The 18,874-nt window shown below is 47.3% G+C and overlaps 1 protein-coding gene and 1 long non-coding RNA gene across 2 annotated transcripts; both read left to right on the forward strand.

Moving 5' to 3' along the window:
* The first annotated feature begins 7,798 nt into the window (after positions 1–7,798).
* On the forward strand, positions 7,799–13,011 carry LOC148394742 (janus kinase and microtubule-interacting protein 3-like). Its single transcript, XM_088381851.1, has 16 exons — positions 7,799–8,000; positions 8,259–8,452; positions 8,577–8,690; positions 8,922–10,038; positions 10,123–10,193; positions 10,330–10,434; positions 10,579–10,692; positions 10,774–10,890; positions 11,111–11,173; positions 11,260–11,358; positions 11,452–11,685; positions 11,806–11,871; positions 11,933–12,001; positions 12,078–12,155; positions 12,212–12,445; positions 12,525–13,011. The coding sequence occupies exons 8-16, from the start codon at positions 10,822–10,824 to the stop codon at positions 12,639–12,641; spliced, it is 1,029 nt and encodes a 342-aa protein (XP_088237977.1). The 5' UTR covers positions 7,799–8,000; positions 8,259–8,452; positions 8,577–8,690; positions 8,922–10,038; positions 10,123–10,193; positions 10,330–10,434; positions 10,579–10,692; positions 10,774–10,821; the 3' UTR covers positions 12,642–13,011.
* A 1,864-nt stretch (positions 13,012–14,875) lies between these two features.
* On the forward strand, positions 14,876–18,609 carry LOC148394743 (uncharacterized). Its single transcript, XR_015859585.1, has 4 exons — positions 14,876–14,942; positions 16,507–16,677; positions 16,801–16,878; positions 18,443–18,609. It is a non-coding gene; the product is annotated as an uncharacterized LOC148394743 (long non-coding RNA).
* The last annotated feature ends 265 nt before the right edge of the window (positions 18,610–18,874 follow it).

Here is an 18,874-nt window from a genome sequence, read left to right on the forward strand (position 1 = left end):
ACCTGAACCCGCTCAAGACCGTGGAGATGACAGTGGACTTCAGGCGAGGCCCTTCACCACTTTCACCCCTCACTATCCGCAGTAATACTATTCTCTCATCAGACACCTTCAAGTTCCTGGGAACCACAATCTCTCGGGACCTGAAATGGACCGGCCACATAGACTCTGTCCGGAAGAAGGCCCAGCAGAGGCTGTACTTCCTGAGACAGCTCAAGAAGTTCAACCTGCCGCGGGAGCTGCTGAAGACCTTCTACACTGCCATCATCCAGTCTGTCCTCTGCACCTCCATCACTGTCTGGTTTGGATCGGCCTCCAAACAAGACAAGCACAGACTGCAACGGACAATAAGGACTGCAGAAAAGATAATTGGAATCAACCTCCCATCTATTCAAGACTTGTACCTGACCAGGACCAGGAAACGTGCAAGTAACATCTCAACAGACCCTTCGCACCCAGGTTGCAGCCTGTTTGAACTACTCCCCTCCGGACGCCGTTATAGAGCTCTGTACACTAAAACCAGCAGACACAGAGACAGCTTCTTCCCCCAGGCTGTCGCTCTGATGAACTCACACCACTCTTAGAGTCTCAGAGTCATTACTGTGCAATAACATCCTGCTTTCCACACCTTTTTTGTTTACACTGTTTGTACTATGTGTCCTCTCTGCATCCATTGCAGCCTGGTCATCCTAGAAGAGGGACCCTCCCATCTGTGGACTTTTCTCAAGGTTTCTCATTTCCCATAGCTGGAGTTTTGAGTTTTCCCTTGCCCTCTTGGGAGTTTAAGATCTGGGGATGCTTGAGAATATCTTTCGTTCTTCACATGTGCTGAGTGTTGTTGTTAGTCACCTAAATGTTGAACAGAGGCTGTGATTTACCGAAGTCAAATTCCTTGTTTGGCACGCTCAAACATGGCGAATAAAAAACTCTTGAATCTTGAATCTTGAACGACACCATCCTGCACTGAACAACACCATCCCGCACTGAACAACACCATGCCGCATTAAACAACACCATGCCGCACTGAACAACACCATCCTGCACTGAACAACACCATGCCGCACTGAACAACACCATGCCGCACTGAACAACACCATGCCGCACTGAACAACATTATGCCGCACTGAACAACATTATGCCGCACTAAACAACATTATGTCGCACTGAACAACACCATGCCGCACTGAACAACACCATGCTGCACTGAACAACATTATGCCGCACTGAACAACACGATCCCGCATTGAACAACACCATCCCGCAGTGAACAACACCATGCCGCATTGAACAACACCATGCCGCACTGAACAACACCATGCTGCACTGAACAACATTATGCTGCACTGAACAACACGATCCTGCATTGAACAACACCATGCCGCACTGAACAACACCATCCTGCACTGAACAACACCATGCCGCACTGAACACCATGCCGCACTGAACAACATTATGCCGCACTGAAAAACACCATGCCGCACTGAACAACACCATCCCGCACTGAACAACACCATGCCGCATTGAACAACACCATGCCGCACTGAACAACACCATGCTGCACTGAACAACACCATGCTGCACTGAACAACATTATGCTGCACTGAACAACACGATCCTGCATTGAACAACACCATGCCGCACTGAACAACACCATCCTGCACTGAACAACACCATCCTGCACTGAACAACACCACCCCGCACTGAACAACACGATCCCGCATTGAACAACACCATCCCGCACTGAACAACACCATGCCGCACTGAACAACACCATTCCGCACTGAACAACACCATGCCGCACTGAACAACACCATGCCGCACTGAACAACACCATGCCGCACTGAACAACACCATGCCGCACTGAACAACATTATGCCGCACTGAACAACACCATGCCGCACTGAACAACACCATCCCGCACTGAACAACACCATGCCGCATTGAACAACACCATGCCGCACTGAACAACACTATCCTGCACTGAACAACACCATCCCGCACTAAACAACACCATGCCGCACTGAACAACATTATGGCGCACTGGACAACATTATGCCGCACTGAACAACACCATGCCGCACTGAACAACACCATGCCGCACTGAACAACACCATGCCGCACTGAACAACACCATGCCGCACTGACTAACATTATGCCGCACTGAACAACACCATGCCGCACTGAACAACACCATGCCGCACTGAACAACACGATCCCGCATTGAACAACACCATCCTGCACTGAACAACACCATGCCGCACTGAACAACACCATGCCGCACTGAACAACACCATTCCGCACTGAACAACACCATGCCGCACTGAACAACACCATCCTGCACTGAACAACACCATCCCGCACTGAACAACACCATGCCGCATTGAACAACACCATGCCGCACTGAACAACACCATCCTGCACTGAACAACACCATGCCGCACTGAACAACACCATGCCGCACTGAACAACACCATGCCGCACTGAACAACATTATGCCGCACTGAACAACATTATGCCGCACTAAACAACATTATGTCGCACTGAACAACACCATGCCGCACTGAACAACACCATGCTGCACTGAACAACATTATGCCGCACTGAACAACACGATCCCGCATTGAACAACACCATCCCGCAGTGAACAACACCATGCCGCATTGAACAACACCATGCCGCACTGAACAACACCATGCTGCACTGAACAACATTATGCTGCACTGAACAACACGATCCTGCATTGAACAACACCATGCCGCACTGAACAACACCATCCTGCACTGAACAACACCTTTCCACACTGAACAACACCATGCCGCACTGAACAACATTATGCCGCACTGAACAACACCATGCCGCACTGAACAACACCATGCCGCACTGAACAACACCATGCCGCACTGAACAACACCATGCCGCAATGAACAACACCATCCCGCACTGAACAACACCATGCCGCATTGAACAACACCATGCCGCACTGAACAACACCATCCCACACTGAACAACACCACCCCGCACTGAACAACACGATCCCGCATTGAACAACACCATCCCGGACTGAACAACACCATGCCGCACTGAACAACACCATTCCGCACTGAACAACACCATGCCGCACTGAACAACACCATGCCGCACTGAACAACACCATGCGGCACTGAACAACACCATGCCGCACTGAACAACATTATGCCGCACTGAACAACACCATGCCGCACTGAACAACACCATCCCGCACTGAACAACACCATGCCGCATTGAACAACACCGTGCCGCACTGAACAACACCATCCTGCACTGAACAACACCATCCCGCACTGAACAACACCATGCCGCACTGAACAACATTATGGCGCACTGAACAACATTATGCCGCACTGAACAACACCATGCCGCACTGAACAACACCATGCCGCACTGAACAACACCATGCCGCACTGAACAACATTATGCCGCACTGAACAACATTATGCCGCACTGAACAACACCATGCCGCACTGAACAACACCATGCCGCACTGAACAACACCATGCCGCACTGAACAACACGACGTCGCACTGAACAACACGACGCCGCACAGAACAACACGACGCCGCACAGAATAACACAATACCGCACAGAACAACACAATACCGCACAAACAGTTTTAGATAATATTACGTCGCAGTCATGTGACGCGGACATGACGTCAATAGGCGGAACTCACGGCAAAATTATAATCCGTGGGCGTGGCTTGCAACAGGAAGTAGGAAAGCGGCAGTTCTGGCAAACAAGACACAGCTGTTAGTAACACGATGACTAACAAGGCAAATATTTTTGTTTTCAGCTTGCAACTTGACCGTCTAGAGCGTACAAGGTAATTACAACTGTTTTTTTTTAGCCCTGAAAAGCAAGGGAGTGTGGCGTTTGGGAGGAATGTCGAACTCGGCGTCTGCTTCCAGCCACAGACGCCAAATTTCGACGATTATTTCGACTGGTCAACGGTTGTAAATTATTGCGTTGACTAAAAACTTTATTTAACTCTACTCTTAACTTTGCCGTTTCAGATATGCGGGTATTACACCGCGGAAATGACGTCAATAGGCTGAACTCTCGCCAAAATTCAAATCTGTGGGCGCAATGGCCTTGAGCGAGACACCGGATACAAACACGACGATTATCAACAGAAATATCTTTATTTTCCGCTTGCAAGTGGACCGTCTAGAGCGTACACGGTAAGTACAACTCATTGTGTTTAAAAAGATTTACGTTTGTGTAGTTTGCGTTGCGTTGTATCTGTGAATGTTGGTTGAGGCTAAATGTTAATGTTTAATTTCATTCCTTTAGGTTCCACGGTGTTTGTTGGCTGTATGTTTTCCACTGCAAGAAGAGGCTCGTATCATTGACCAGCAGGAGCTACAATGGTGAGTACCCCTTTCGTCTTCCATTTATGTTAAACACTTCCTATTTCATGTCTAACAGTACTCGATTTAACAAATAACCATAAATAAATACAGTGTGGGCAGTCACGTTAACATATGTGATTATCCTGCCTAATATGTTTATCACAAATATGTCACTAATCACTAATATGTTTATTTGTTTATCACAACACCTTTGGACCTTCAGCAATCGATTATTTACCTTCATCTACATAGAGACAGAACGATGGTGTCTTAAACATCTCATTCATTTCACCAAATAACTTCACGCAGGTGGATAACGGCCGTCTCGGTCACGCTATGTTGCGTGATGCAGTTTTGAAGAACCAAATGCATTTATTCAATGAATAAGTCAAGCTAGTTCTATGTTTATGATGTTGTAAGTTACGGTACCGATTGAAGTTGAGTTCGAAGCCAGTGGAAAACAGCGCTGCGTTTGTGCTCTCCAGGTACAAATGTTGTGATCTCTGACTGACGACCGGGCGAGACTCGAGTAAGAGATGTCCAAACGAGCTCCGGCAGGGCGGGCCAAGGCGGAGCGAACGGACGCCCTTCAGGCCGCCAATGACGAGCTGAGAACCAAACTGATGGACGTCCAGTTAGAACTTCAGCAGGAGAAGAACAAGATGAAAATCTCAACAGACAGACACTGCCTGCCTCCCTGCCTGCCTCCCTGCCTGCCTCCCTGCCTGCCTCCCTCCCTCCCAGTTTTCCCGATGTAGATTAGACATGCGTGTGCCATGACTGTGTCAGCCTACATCAACAAATGCACCGAGGACGTCAGCACCACTTAGAATATCATCACCCGGGGCAACCAACGACCCTGGATGACTGAGGAGGTACGTCAAACGCTACGAGCGCGGAACTCTGCCTTCAAGTCTGGCGACAAGGAGACACTGAGGACAGCGAGAGCCAACTTGAACCGTGCCATCAGGATAGCGAAGCGAGACCGCAGTCGAAAATTTCAGGATCGTTTCCACGACGTCAAAAACATCAGGAGTATGTGGCAAGGCATACGGGCGATTACAGACTACAACTCACCCTCCCCCCCCCCGGTGGGTGTAGTTGATGCTGACTTTCTAAATGGTCTAAATAACTTCTTTGGGAGGTTCGAGGCACTAAACGGCACTCCAGCAGTTAAAACTGTCCCCCATCAGGAAGAGGAGGTACTCTGCCTTGACTCCGCCGATGAGTTGAAGACCCTGAGGAGAGTCAACCCCTGTAAGGCCCCTGGCCCCGACAACATTCCTGGGCGTGTGTTCAGGGAATGTGCAAGTCATCTGGCTGGGGTCATCACAGACATTTTTAACACCTCGCTGGGCCAAGCCACAGTGCCGGCGTGCTTTAAGACTGCCTCCATCATTCCGGTGCCGAAGAAACCTCAAATCACCTCATTTAATGATTACCGGCCTGTTGCACTGACTCCGGTTATGATGAAGTGCTTCGAAAGGCTGCTTAAAGGTCACATCGTTTCCAGACTCCCCCTATTATTTGACCCGTTCCAGTTTGCCGACCGGCAAAACCGCTCCACTCAGGACGCCATCTCCTCCGTTCTTCACCTGAGCCTGGCTCACCTGGAGGAGAAGAACACCCATGTGCGGAGGCTGTTCCTGGACTTCAGCTCAGCGTTTAACACCATCATCCCACAGCATCTGGTAGGAAAATTGGAACACCTGGGCTTCAACACCCCCCTTCGCAACTGGCTGCTAGACTTCCTCACCAACAGACCTCAGTCAGTCCGGGTCGGACAGAACACCTCTGATGTCATCACCCTCAGCACAGGCTCCCTTCAGGGCTGCGTCCTGAGCCCCCTGCTGTGCACCCTGATGACACACGACTGCGTCCTCAGGTTCACCACCAATCACATCGTGAAGTCAGCAGACGACACAACGGTGGTGGGGCTCATCAGAGACAACAACGACCTGGACTACAGAGAGGAGGTGGAGCAGCTGGTGGGCTGGTGCAGAGAAAACAGCCTGATCCTGAATGAGGAGAAGATGAAGGAGATCATCGTCGACTTCAGGAAAAAACAGCCTCACCACGCTCCACTGATCATCAACAGCTCAGCTGTGGAGGTGGTCAGCACCACCAAATTCCTGGGGGTCCACATCACAGAAGACCTCACCTGGACTATGAACACTACGGCACTGGTCAAGAGGGCACAGAAGCGCTTGTACTTCCTGCGGAGGATGAGGAGAGCCCACCTGCCCCCACCCATCATGAGGACGTTCTACAGGAGCACCATAGAGAGCATTCTGACAAGCTGTCTCTCTGTGTGGTGTGGAGGCTGCACCGCCTCCGATTGGAAGAACGTGAGGAGAGTGGTGAGGACAGCAGAGAGGATCATAGGGGCTCCTCTTCCCTCCATTCAGGACATTTCATCTCAGCGCTGCATGTCCCGTGCCCGTAACATCATCAATGACCCATCACACCCCCACCATGGACTGTTCTCCCTGCTGCCCTCTGGGAAGAGGTTTGCAGCATCCGCTGCAGGTCCACCAGGTTCTGCAACAGCTTTTTCCCTGCTGTCATCAGACTGTTGAACACTAGAACTGTTGAGCTCTAAACTGAACTCTGCATCACACATTCACAGAACTGTACTTTATGACACTACGGACCTCTATCTTGCACTATCTCGCACTACCAACTTTACTGAACTTGTATAAACCCTTTAAATAGAAGTTTAATACATGGTTTAGCATTCCTCTGCACACTCTTGAATACTGTTTTGCCTACTTGCACTATTGCATAATTATCACTGCTGCACTTTATACTTATTTTTAATATATATATATATATATATATATATATATAGTATATATGTATATATATATATTTTCATAGGATATGTTACTTCTATTCAACTGCAATATCACTACTTTGTTGTAAGACGTATGCAACGGAATTTCGTTTTGTATGCACCATGTGCAGACAAGATGACAATAAAGTTTGTCTAAGTCTAAGTCATGTCAGGTCAGCTGTCTGGAGAGAGAGAGAAGTCAGGACCTGCGGGCGGAGCACCACCGTGCCACCGCCGCCATGACGGAACTCAAAAGCAAACTCCATGAGGAGAAGCAGAAAGAGTTAGCCATTACCAGGGAGACATTACTGCGGCAGCATGAAATGGAGCTGATGAGAGTGATCAAAATCAAAGATGGAGAGATCCAGCGACTGAATGCCTTGGTCCTCAGCCTGAGGGACGGCTCCATGGACAAGGTGATCCGCTCTATCCGTGTCTGACTATCCGCACGCCACGTCGGGCTTCGATGCGGCCGCTACCGTATTGTGTAGCTTGTCCCCAGTAAGCGTCGCGGCGCTCCGTTGCGGTCTCAACGGCCCGGTGTGGCGCAATGTCTGCTCAGGTGAGGAGGGGGGGCGCTTTGCTGGCGGAGGTGGAGGAGACGCGGCGGTGTCGGGAGACCGAGCGGTGTCGCCTCCACCAGGAGCGCGGAAGAAGCCCTGGCAGCGGCCCAGCAGGCCTGGCAGTCCCGAGCGGCCGAGCTCCGATCGGCTCATCACCAGCATCGGGAGGAGCTGAGCCGAACCAAGAGAGACTGCGAGAGGGAGATCCGCCGACTGGTAGGACTGATCAGATGCGCGGTGCGTGGCTATGTTCCCAATTTCGTTGTATACCTGCAGTGCAATGACACCTAAGGCATTCTATTCTATTCTATTTCACAAGAAGAAAATGTCCGGTTGCTCGCTTCGCTTTTGTCACAGCAAAGGTGTTCTAGTCGATTCAAGAAAAAAATTGGCCGGTTGCTCTCTTTGTTTTTGTCACAATTCTGGCAAATGAGTTTGCCCGCCTGCCTGAGCGCTCCCCGTTTGTACATCCAGACGGATGAGATCAAGCTGAAAGACAGAGCGGTTAGTGTTTTGGATGAAGCCCTGGGGCCGGCCACGTCCACCGCCTTCAGCTGCAGACTCAGGCTGCCGAGCAGCAGATCGCTGCCCTGAGGGATTCCCAAAGGGCGGGCCTAAACTACCCTGGAAGTGGGGTCAACGCCGCTACTAGCAATCCTCTTCATTGCGTAAGCCACCTCATCACACACTTGCAGTACGCATGACTTAGTTCGTTGCTGGAGGAAGGTAGCACAAAAACAGTTTTGAACTTTGAACGAGTGCTTGTGTGTGTGTGTTGCGGGGCGTTTTCAGTCTCAGGAGGATCGGGACACGCGACGGTTTCATCTGAAAATCGCTGAGCTCAGCGCAGTCATCAGGAAACTGGAGGATCGAAACGCCCTGCTTTCTGAAGAGCGCAATGAACTGGTAATTTATTGACGGCACGCTTGAAGGTTTGCGCTACGTTTGATGCGCGCCATCCAGCGAGGCACCCATTGCGCTTGCTTATTAGTTGAGCGGCGCAGCGAGTCGGTTGCCTGGTAGATGTCTTTTATTGGGAGCCAAAGCCACGATTCCGTTCAAACCGATGCAAAAGGAATGGATACGTTCTGGCCCGCGTGTTGTGCGTCTTTCACATCCCGCACTTCATGCTTGCAGCTAAAGCGACTGAGAGAAACAGAAAGCCAGTTTCTGCCACTCCTGTACAAAAACAAACGCCTGAGCAGGAAGAATGAAGAACTCTCGCTGGTGCTGTGTCGCCTTGAAAACAAAGTGCGCTTTGTCACCCAGGAGAACGAGGAGATGGCAAGCTTGGTAAGTCGACGCGGACAACGGCGGCGTGCCAACAGAGTCCACTGCATTTGTGTTCCACAGAGAAGGCCTAGTTCGCTCAATGACCTGGACCGCGGTTGCGGCCAGCAGGACGGTGAAATGGAGTTCCTTCAAGTTGTGGAGCAGCGGCACATCATCGACGACTTGTCCAAGGTCTTCAGGCAGGCGACTCGATGCACGTACGGCAGCGCCGCGCTCGCTCGCTGTCGCCAGGAAACCTTTTCCGTCCAAAGCTTGGCCGGCGGCCGCCATCCAAAAAATTGGCCCCTTAAATTCCGACCTTTCAAGCAGGAGCATTGTGCGCACGCGTTTGAACACGCTTTAGACTTGTTTTGCCGTTTTCAGCAGCTCAAAGCTCCCGTTTTGTCAGCGCCTTTGCCACTCGCTGTGCGCTGAAAACAACGGACTTGCCCGGCTGCTCAGCCCGTCAACCATGAGCCGCGAGCGCGACGTCATTGTCCGTAGGCAGCTAGTGGCAAAATGCACCCTGTTAGAGTTGCGCTCGCTCCAACTTATTTTGCAAGAACCACACGGGAGACAAGTAAGTTCTTTTGGACACCTGCAGGTGGAGAGTCCATCCGTTGTACGAATGAAGTCTGACTCTCGGCTCCTGCACGAGCATTTTAATTAAGAGAAACAGGGTGGGTGTAAGAGTGGATTGAATAGAGGAAGCCCTTGACCTCTAGTCAAAACATAGCAAGGGGTGTTTTACGACTTTGTGTAGGAAGGGATAAGCGATAGGGATAAATAAGGGATAAATAATATTATTTATTACAGGTCGCAGTCAAAGTCAAAGCAACACAATGATACGATAAAGATAATCTGGAAAACCCTGACACACCCTGTAGTTGTCACTTTTGGAAAAGACGAGCGTCCCTCCAATCATCGCCGGTGACGTGTTTTTCAGGCTCTGGAGACAGGAGCTCATGTCAGAAATGTCATTGTGAGTCGCGTTTGTTTCTGCGCCGGAGCCGTTCGTTCCCTTTGCATCCAAAGAATCTCAAAGGCGGATTATTTGTGTCGACAGGAGAGAGATTTGCTGCTACGATACCGACGTCGAGAATCTCTGAGGAGGAACAAAGCGTGAGGTCCTGCAAGGTGAGTCTGTTTGTTTGCGGCTGCTTGGTGTTGCGCAAAATGAAATGGCCTTTTTCTCGCTATCGTTCCTCTCGTCGATTCATCGTGAGGTGTCGCTTCAGTTTGTTCAGAGAGATGTTTGCTTCCGCGCCCGCAGGTCATCGAAACATTTTACGGCTACGACGAAGACGTGTTGGTGGACTCGGACGGATCGTCCTTGTCTTTTCACACCGACAGAACCCCCGACACGGAACCCGAAGAGGTAGCCCGCCATTTCTGCCAGCGTATTGACACCAAACATTCCTCTTCAGCCTGGAATCGGACTCGTCTTTGCGTCGCGGGTGCTTTGTCGCCGGTCTGACTGATTCTGGTACTAGTGCTGTGTTGCATTGGTGTGTGCATGAAGAGGCGGAGCTTCGCTACCGCCAGCTGACGCAAGAATATCAAGCGCTGCAACGAGCCTACGCTCTGCTAGCCCAGACCAGCGAAAGGGGACTACGACGCCGAGAAGGAGATCAAGGTGGCGCCCCTTCCCGCAACCCCCGGCCGGGTCGCAGCCTCCCCGTTCTCACCCAGCCTCGGGTGTTCTCTGGTCTGAAAGGAGGAGGAGGAGCCTCCCTCCTCCTCCTTTCAGACCAGAGAAAAGCTGATGGTAGAAATGGGTCACTATCAAAGCAGAGTAGCAGATCTGGAGTCAGCGCTGAAGCAACAAGGACAGGTAAGCTCATCAATGAGCACACCTTTTTCTCAGACAAAATAGCTACATTCTTCAGTCACTCATCCGTCTGGCATTACTGGACCAACCCCCCACCCCCCCCCCCCCGAACGTGGCTGGGAAAATGCGGAGAAAAGCAAATGTCATTTTCCAGTCAACCAAAGAATTTGTGGATGAAAATGACACAACATTCCAAAGCTGTCCACGCGTTTGTCTCTTCTAGAATGTCAAGTGGGTGGAGGAGAAGCAGCTGCTGCGTCAGAGCAATCAGCAGTTGGCCGAAAAGGTGACGGAAAGAAAGGCGCTGGGCGGAGTCGCTTGGCGTCACACCTGTCGGGAAGCCCCGCAGATGAGGTCTGACTGTCTTTTCAGGTCAGGCGGATGGAGGCGGAAGAAGCGCGTCTGAAAGAGCACATCCAGGATATCCGAGACCAAAACGAACTGCTTGAGTTCCGCATCCTGGAGCTGGAGGTGGGAAGACTCGCACAAGCGTGTTGAGGCCAGAGATGTGACGGACGGACGGACGGACGGACGGACGGACGGATGCATGCCTCTGCCTTTCAGGAGAGGGAGTGGCGCTCCCCCGTCTTGAAGTTTCTGCAAGTCCGTTTCCCAGACGGCCTCAGCCCTTTGCAGATCTACTGCGAGGCCGAGGGCGTGAGCGTACGTAAGGCGTCCCTCGCAACCCTAACCTTAACCCGAGGTCCCAGAACACCTTACATTGCTCCTTGCGCCTTTCCCCCGGACATCGTCATCAGTGATCTGATGAAGAAGCTGGACATCCTGGGCTATAACGCCGTAAGTGTATGTCGAACTCCTTATGTTCGCACTCCACGAGACTCGGCGGCTCAAATGTGACTTTTGGAAGGCTTTGCGCTGAAAGAAGCTTGTTGACGCTGTGCCTTTGGGCTCTTGCAGAATCTCACCAACGAGGAGCAGGTGGTCGTGATTCACGCCAGGACCCTTCTCACCCTAGCCGAGAAGGTAACGCGCACGTCCACGCACGCTCTCGCATTCTGCTTATGTGACAGCAGCCTTTCCTCAGTGGTTAGAATACATCAAAGTGACCAAGTCAGCACTTCAACAGAAGATGTTGGACATTGAAAGTGAGAAGGTAGACAGACACGCGACATCAGCCAAGGGGAACTCCGGCAATGTGCCCCAACAATTCTGACCTTGAGCTGTGCTAGGATATGTTCTGCAAGCAGAAGGGCTACCTGGATGAAGAGTTGGACTTCAGGAAGTGTTCCATGGACCAGGCTCATAAGGTAAGCCGCCCTCAAATCTCCCGCCGGACCACTGATGGACGAGGATTGCGGCCCAGAGGATCCTGGAGCTGGAGGCCATGTTGTACGAGGCGCTACCGCAGCGGGACTGCCCCGCCACGGACGGCGAAAAAGCCAGCCACGCTGGCGTGAATGACGTGCTGACGGCGGATCAGAGAGAAGAGCTTAGGAGCGCCGTGGACCAATGGAAGCGAGCCCTGATGTGCGAGTTGAGGGAGCGCGACGCTTGCATCCTCCAAGAGAGAATGGATCTGCTGCACAGCGCGCAACAGGTAAGGGCCCAAAGCCAGCCCGGCACTTACTTGCACGCTTACTGGCTTTTGAATGCCACTTTCCATTTGTCCGTCCTAGAGGAACAAAGAGCTGAAAGAATTCATCGAAGCTCAGAAGAGACAAATCAAACAATTGGAGGAGAAGTTTCTGTTTCTCTTTCTATTCTTCTCCTTGGCCTTCATTCTGTGGCCCTAACACCAGCTGGTGAGTGAGCTCCAGCGGCACCGCACTCGACACCTCCGATACACTGCCAGCCGGTCTCAGACGTTGGCAGACGCTCCGATGCCAACGTATACCCCCCGCCACGGTGACAGAGGCACCGCGTCACACCGGCGCTCATCCAATCAGAAGGCAGGAAAAGCAAATTCACATGCAGGGCACTTTTGAACCAGAAGAGAGCGCCACAAAAAACGGTTGTTGCCCCAAACGCGCACTAAAAAGGGTCAGAATAACAAGAGTCCCACTGGCCAGCCGGGGCCACCCGTCCAGCTGTTTCTTCAGGGGGGAAAAAAATTGGAGTCACCGGTGAGTACATTTTGCATTTAGCTCTGCTTTTCTGCTTCTGTCTTCAAGTGTGTGGCATCCTGCGATCAAAGAGTCAGCCAACCCCAAAGCGGTTGACCTCAACGTCCCACCACCATGCCTACCAGAGCAGGTGACGTGATGCTTTGGACATCCTTCCGTCTCAGATGCCCAAAAGTACTCTTTGCCACATCTGCGGCAATACGGTGTCTTTTCAAAGGTGCAAATAAATCCAGCGTGGGCGGAACACGCACGTCTTCGGTTTTTCCCGCTTTGTTTGTGTGACAGCTGTTGTGAAAATTTTATACAAATAAAGTTGTATAGTACAGGTTTGGCCAAGCCGCAACTCCCGAACCGCATGCGGCTCTTTTATGTTCATATCAACATTTGTGTGTGTGTGTGTGGGGGGGGGGGGGGGGGGGGTTGTGCGTGTTGGCTTCACTTGAGTTCAATTTGGTATTTTGGTCAAAAGCGCATGTGGTGAAATTCCACAAAGTAGGATGGGCAAACACATTTCTTTAAACTATGAGTGTCAATTGGGCTCTCGAAATGGCAGGGAAAAGATGCACAGCAAAACGAAAATACGTAGATGAACACAGGACGTTTTAATCAGAGTGGGAAAGTTTCTATTTTTTGTTGAACGTGATGGCAAACCATTCTGCCTGATATGTCAGACCTCAGCGCATTTCAAAGATTCAAATCTTCAGCGCCATGCACTTCAGCTCACTCCATGCTAACGTTGATCAGGCGTCGAACCCGCATCATCATGCTTAAGAGGTGGCCATGCTAACCAGTGCGCCATTATGTCAACGCATAATAACTAAGTCTACTGGTCAAAACAGCGGTTACTATATGACGTCGCTACGTCGTGGTCACGTGACGCAGACAAGACGTCAATGGACGTGGGCAGAGTTAACTTGTTTAAAAGGGAGTAGGCAGAAGAAATATTTAATTTATTTAAATCTATTTTGAGTGCACACCATTATGCCAATGCATAACAACTGTAAATCTACTAAACAAAACAGCGGTTGCTATATGACATCTGCCACGTCGTGGTCACGTGACATACGTGACGTCGATGGGCGTAACTTTCGCCGGAATTCAAATCCGCGGGGAGAGTTAACTTGTTTAAAAGAGAGTGGGCAGAAGAATTATTTAATTTATTTAAATCTATTTGGTGTGTGCGCCATTATGTCAATGCATAACAACTGTAAGTCTACTAAACAAAACAGCGGTTGCTATTTGACGTCTGCCACGTCGTGGTCACGTGACGCGGACGTGACGTCGACGCCTACTTTACATCCCACCGATCACAGGACTCCTCGGCTGCATAACCGTGCCCCCTTCCCAACCAATCGGATTTGCTATACGCGAAAACGACGCCAATGGAAAGAGCTTCCGCCCAAATTTAAATCCGTGGGCGTGGCTCGCAGCAGGAAGTAGGAAAATGGCGGCGATGTTGACAAAGACACAGCGGATGGTAACATACGACTAACAAGAGAAATATTTTTATTTTCTGCTTGCAACTGGACCGTCCAGAGCGTACACGGTAAGTACAACTCATCGTTTTTAAAAAGAAGTACTTTTGTTGCCCTGAAAAGCGAGTGAGCGTGGCGTTTGTGGGGGACGTCGAATTTCGACGATTCTTTCTGGTCAACGGTTGTAAATGATTGTGTTGATTAAAAAAGAAAACTTGATGTAACTCTACTTTTAACTGCCGTTTCAGATAGATTTGGAATTGCATCACATCCAATTTTGCCTAGAGCGTACACGGTAAGTAACACTCGTTGTGTTTAAGGAGATTTACGTTTGTAATAGCAGAAGTGTAGCCGCGTTGCGTTGTACGTGTGAATGTTGGTCCGGGCGAAATGTTAATGTTTAATTTCATTCCTTTAGGTTCCACGGTGTTTGTTGGCTGCAAGTTTTCCACTGCAAGAAGAGGCTCATATCATTGACCAGGAGCGAGCTACAATGGTGAGTAGCCATAACATTTATGTTAAACACTTCCTATTTCATGTCTAACAGTACTTGATTTAACAAATAACCATAAATAAATACAGTGTGGGCACTGAAGTTAACATATGTGATTATACTGCCTAATCTGTCACCGAGTAGATTGTTGCAAAGTAATATAAGATCCAAAGTTGTAATTCAGAATAGTTTTCAAAAGAAGGCCATTAGAATTATATACAAGTCTGATTACCCCGAACAAGCTATTAATTAAATCACAAATTCTTCAATTCAAAGATTTGGTAGATTATCAGACAAATAATGTCTAACAGTAATTGATTTAACACATCACGATAAGTAGATTGAGTATGGGCACTCTCAAGTTAACATATGTGATTATACTGCCTAATCTGTTACAGAGTATGTTGTTGCCAAGTAATGTAGAATAGATCCAAAGTAGTAATCCAGAATAGTTTTGAAGAGGCCATTAGAATGATAAACAAATCTGATTACCTTGAACATAATAACAAGCTAAGTGTTTAATATGTCCTATGAAGTCAAAATTGGGCACCATCATGTGGTGAAATTTGGAATTGCATCACATCCAATTTTGCCTGGGAACAAACAGATTACATAAATCTTAGTTTTGAATAAGCCACTCCTTCTCAAACAAGTAAACTCTGCCCATTTTGCGCAGTAGATGTTCTGTTAATATCTAGTATTTATACAAAGTCATAATTTAAATTGCTTTCAACCTTCATTCATCGGTTCAACCAACATTACTCGCTCTTCTTACCAACTTGTATTGATTTAACTAAGCGTTTAATACTTCCTATCAGGTCTCAAATCGAGATTTGGCAAAATACAATTTCAGCAAATCCAATTTTGCCAGGGAACAAAAATAGATTAAATAAACTAAATAAGTCCTCTTCCCATTAAATAAATCAGAAAAGTCTGTCTTGTAACCAGTCCTCTTCAAACAAGTAAAGTCTGCCCATTTTGTGCCGTAGATTTTGTGTCTATGCCTAGTATTTAAACAAAATCATAATTTAAACGACTTCTTTCCTTCATTCACTTTGGAAATTTGGAATTGCAGCAAATCGAATTTTGGCAGGGAACAAAAATAGATCAATTAAACTAAATAAGTCTTCTTCCCATTAAATAAATTAAAAAAGTCTGTCATGTAACCAGTCCTTTTCAAACAAGTAAAGTCTGCCCATTTTGTGCCGTCGATTTTGTGTTAATGCCTAGTATTTATACAAAATCATAATTTAAAGGACTTCATTCCTTCATTCACTTTGGAAATTTGGAATTGCAGCACATCAAATTTTGCCTGGGAAGAAAAGTAGATTAAATAAATTTAATAAGTCTTACTACTTCCCATTAAATAAATTAAATACGTCTTACTTGTTCCCACTCCTTTTCAAAACAGTAGTTTAAAACGAGGGCCCTTCACTCAATCTTTAACCTCAACCCCGCACGTTGTGTTGTATCTGTGAATGTTGGTTGTGGCCAAATGATAGTTTTCTTTCATTCGTTTAGGTTCCAAGAAAACTTGATGTAACTCTACTTTTAACTGCCGTTTCAGATAAGCGGGTATTACGTCGCAGTCAAATGCCGCGGATATGACGTAATTGCCCGAACCTCCGCCAAAATTCAAATCTGTTGGCGCGATGGCCGTGAGCCACTGAGCAGCGACGATTATCAACAGAAATATCTTTATTTTCTGCTTGCAACTGGACCGTCTAGAGCGTACACGGTAAGTAACACTCATTGTGTTTAAGGAGATTTACGTTTGTAATAGCAGAAGTGTAGCCGCGTTGCGTTGTACGTGTGAAAATTGGTCGAGGCGAAATGTTAATGTTTAATTTCATTCCTTTAGGTTCCACGGTGTTTGTTGGCTGCAAGTTTTCCACTGCAAGAGGAGGCTCGTATCATTGACCAGGAGCGAGCTACAATGGTGAGTAGCCATAACATTTATGTTAAACACTTCCTATTTCATGTCTAACAGTACTTGATTTAACAAATAACCATAAATAAATACAGTGTGGGCACTGAAGTTAACATATGTGATTATACTGCCTAATCTGTCACGGAGTAGATTGTTGCAAAGTAATATAAGATCCAAAGTTGTAATTCAGAATAGTTTTCAAAAGAAGGCCATTAGAGTTATATACAAGTCTGATTACCCTGAACAAGCTATTAATTAAATCACAAATTCTTCAATTCAAAGATTTGGTAGATTATCAGACAAATAATGTCTAACAGTAATTGATTTAACACATCACGATAAGTAGATTGAGTGTGGGCACTCTCAAGTTAACATATGTGATTATACTGCCTAATCTGTTACAGAGTATGTTGTTGCCAAGTAATGTAGAATAGATCCAAAGTAGTAATCCAGAATAGTTTTGAAGAGGCCATTAGAATGATAAACAAATCTAATTACCTTGAACATAATAACAAGCTAAGTGTTTAATATGTCCTATGAAGTCAAAATTGGGCACCATCATGTGGTGAAATTTGGAATTGCATCACATCCAATTTTGCCTGGGAACAAACAGATTACATAAATCTTAGTTTTGAATAAGCCACTCCTTCTCAAACAAGTAAACTCTGCCCATTTTGCGCAGTAGATGTTCTGTTAATATCTAGTATTTATACAAAGTCATAATTTAAATTGCTTTCAACCTTCATTCATCGGTTCAACCAACATTACTCGCTCTTATTACCAACTTGTATTGATTTAACTAAGCGTTTAATACTTCCTATCAGGTCTCAAATCGAGATTTGGCAAAATACAATTTCAGCAAATCCAATTTTGCCAGGGAACAAAAATAGATTAAATAAACTAAATAAGTCCTCTTCCTATTAAATAAATCAGAAAAGTCTGTCTTGTAACCAGTCCTCTTCAAACAAGTAAAGTCTGCCCATTTTGTGCCGTAGATTTTGTGTCTATGCCTAGTATTTAAACAAAATCATAATTTAAACGACTTCTTTCCTTCATTCACTTTGGAAATTTGGAATTGCAGCAAATCGAATTTTGGCAGGGAACAAAAATAGATCAATTAAACTAAATAAGTCTTCTTCCCATTAAATAAATTAAAAAAGTCTGTCTTGTAACCAGTCCTTTTCAAACAAGTAAAGTCTGCCCATTTTGTGCCGTCGATTTTGTGTTAATGCCTAGTATTTATACAAAATCATAATTTAAAGGACTTCATTCCTTCATTCACTTTGGAAATTTGGAATTGCAGCACATCAAATTTTGCCTGGGAAGAAAAGTAGATTAAATAAATTTAATAAGTCTTACTACTTCCCATTAAATAAATTAAATACGTCTTACTTGTTCCCACTCCTTTTCAAAACAGTAGTTTAAAACGAGGGCCCTTCACTCAATCTTTAACCCCAACCCCGCACGTTGTGTTGTATCTGTGAATGTTGGTTGTGGCCAAATGATAGTTTTCTTTCATTCGTTTAGGTTCCAAGAAAACTTGATGTAACTCTACTTTTAACTGCCGTTTCAGATAAGCGGGTATTACGTCGCAGTCATGTGCCGTGGATATGACGTAATTGCCCGAACCTCCGCCAAAATTCAAATCTGTTGGCGCGATGGCCGTGAGCCACTGAGCAGCGACGATTATCAACAGAAATATCTTTATTTTCTGCTTGCAACTGGACCGTCTAGAGCGTACACGGTAAGTAACACTCATTGTGTTTAAGGAGATTTACGTTTGTAATAGCAGAAGTGTAGCCGCGTTGCGTTGTACGTGTGAAAATTGGTCGAGGCGAAATGTTAATGTTTAATTTCATTCCTTTAGGTTCCACGGTGTTTGTTGGCTGCAAGTTTTCCACTGCAAGAAGAGGCTCGTATCATTGACCAGGAGCGAGCTACAATGGTGAGTAGCCATAACATTTATGTTAAACACTTCCTATTTCATGTCTAACAGTACTTGATT

The sequence above is a fragment of the Syngnathus floridae genome, chromosome 7, assembly GCF_059516105.1.
Source record: "Syngnathus floridae isolate MCC-2025c chromosome 7, RoL_Sflo_1.0, whole genome shotgun sequence".
Lineage (NCBI taxonomy): Eukaryota > Metazoa > Chordata > Actinopteri > Syngnathiformes > Syngnathidae > Syngnathus > Syngnathus floridae.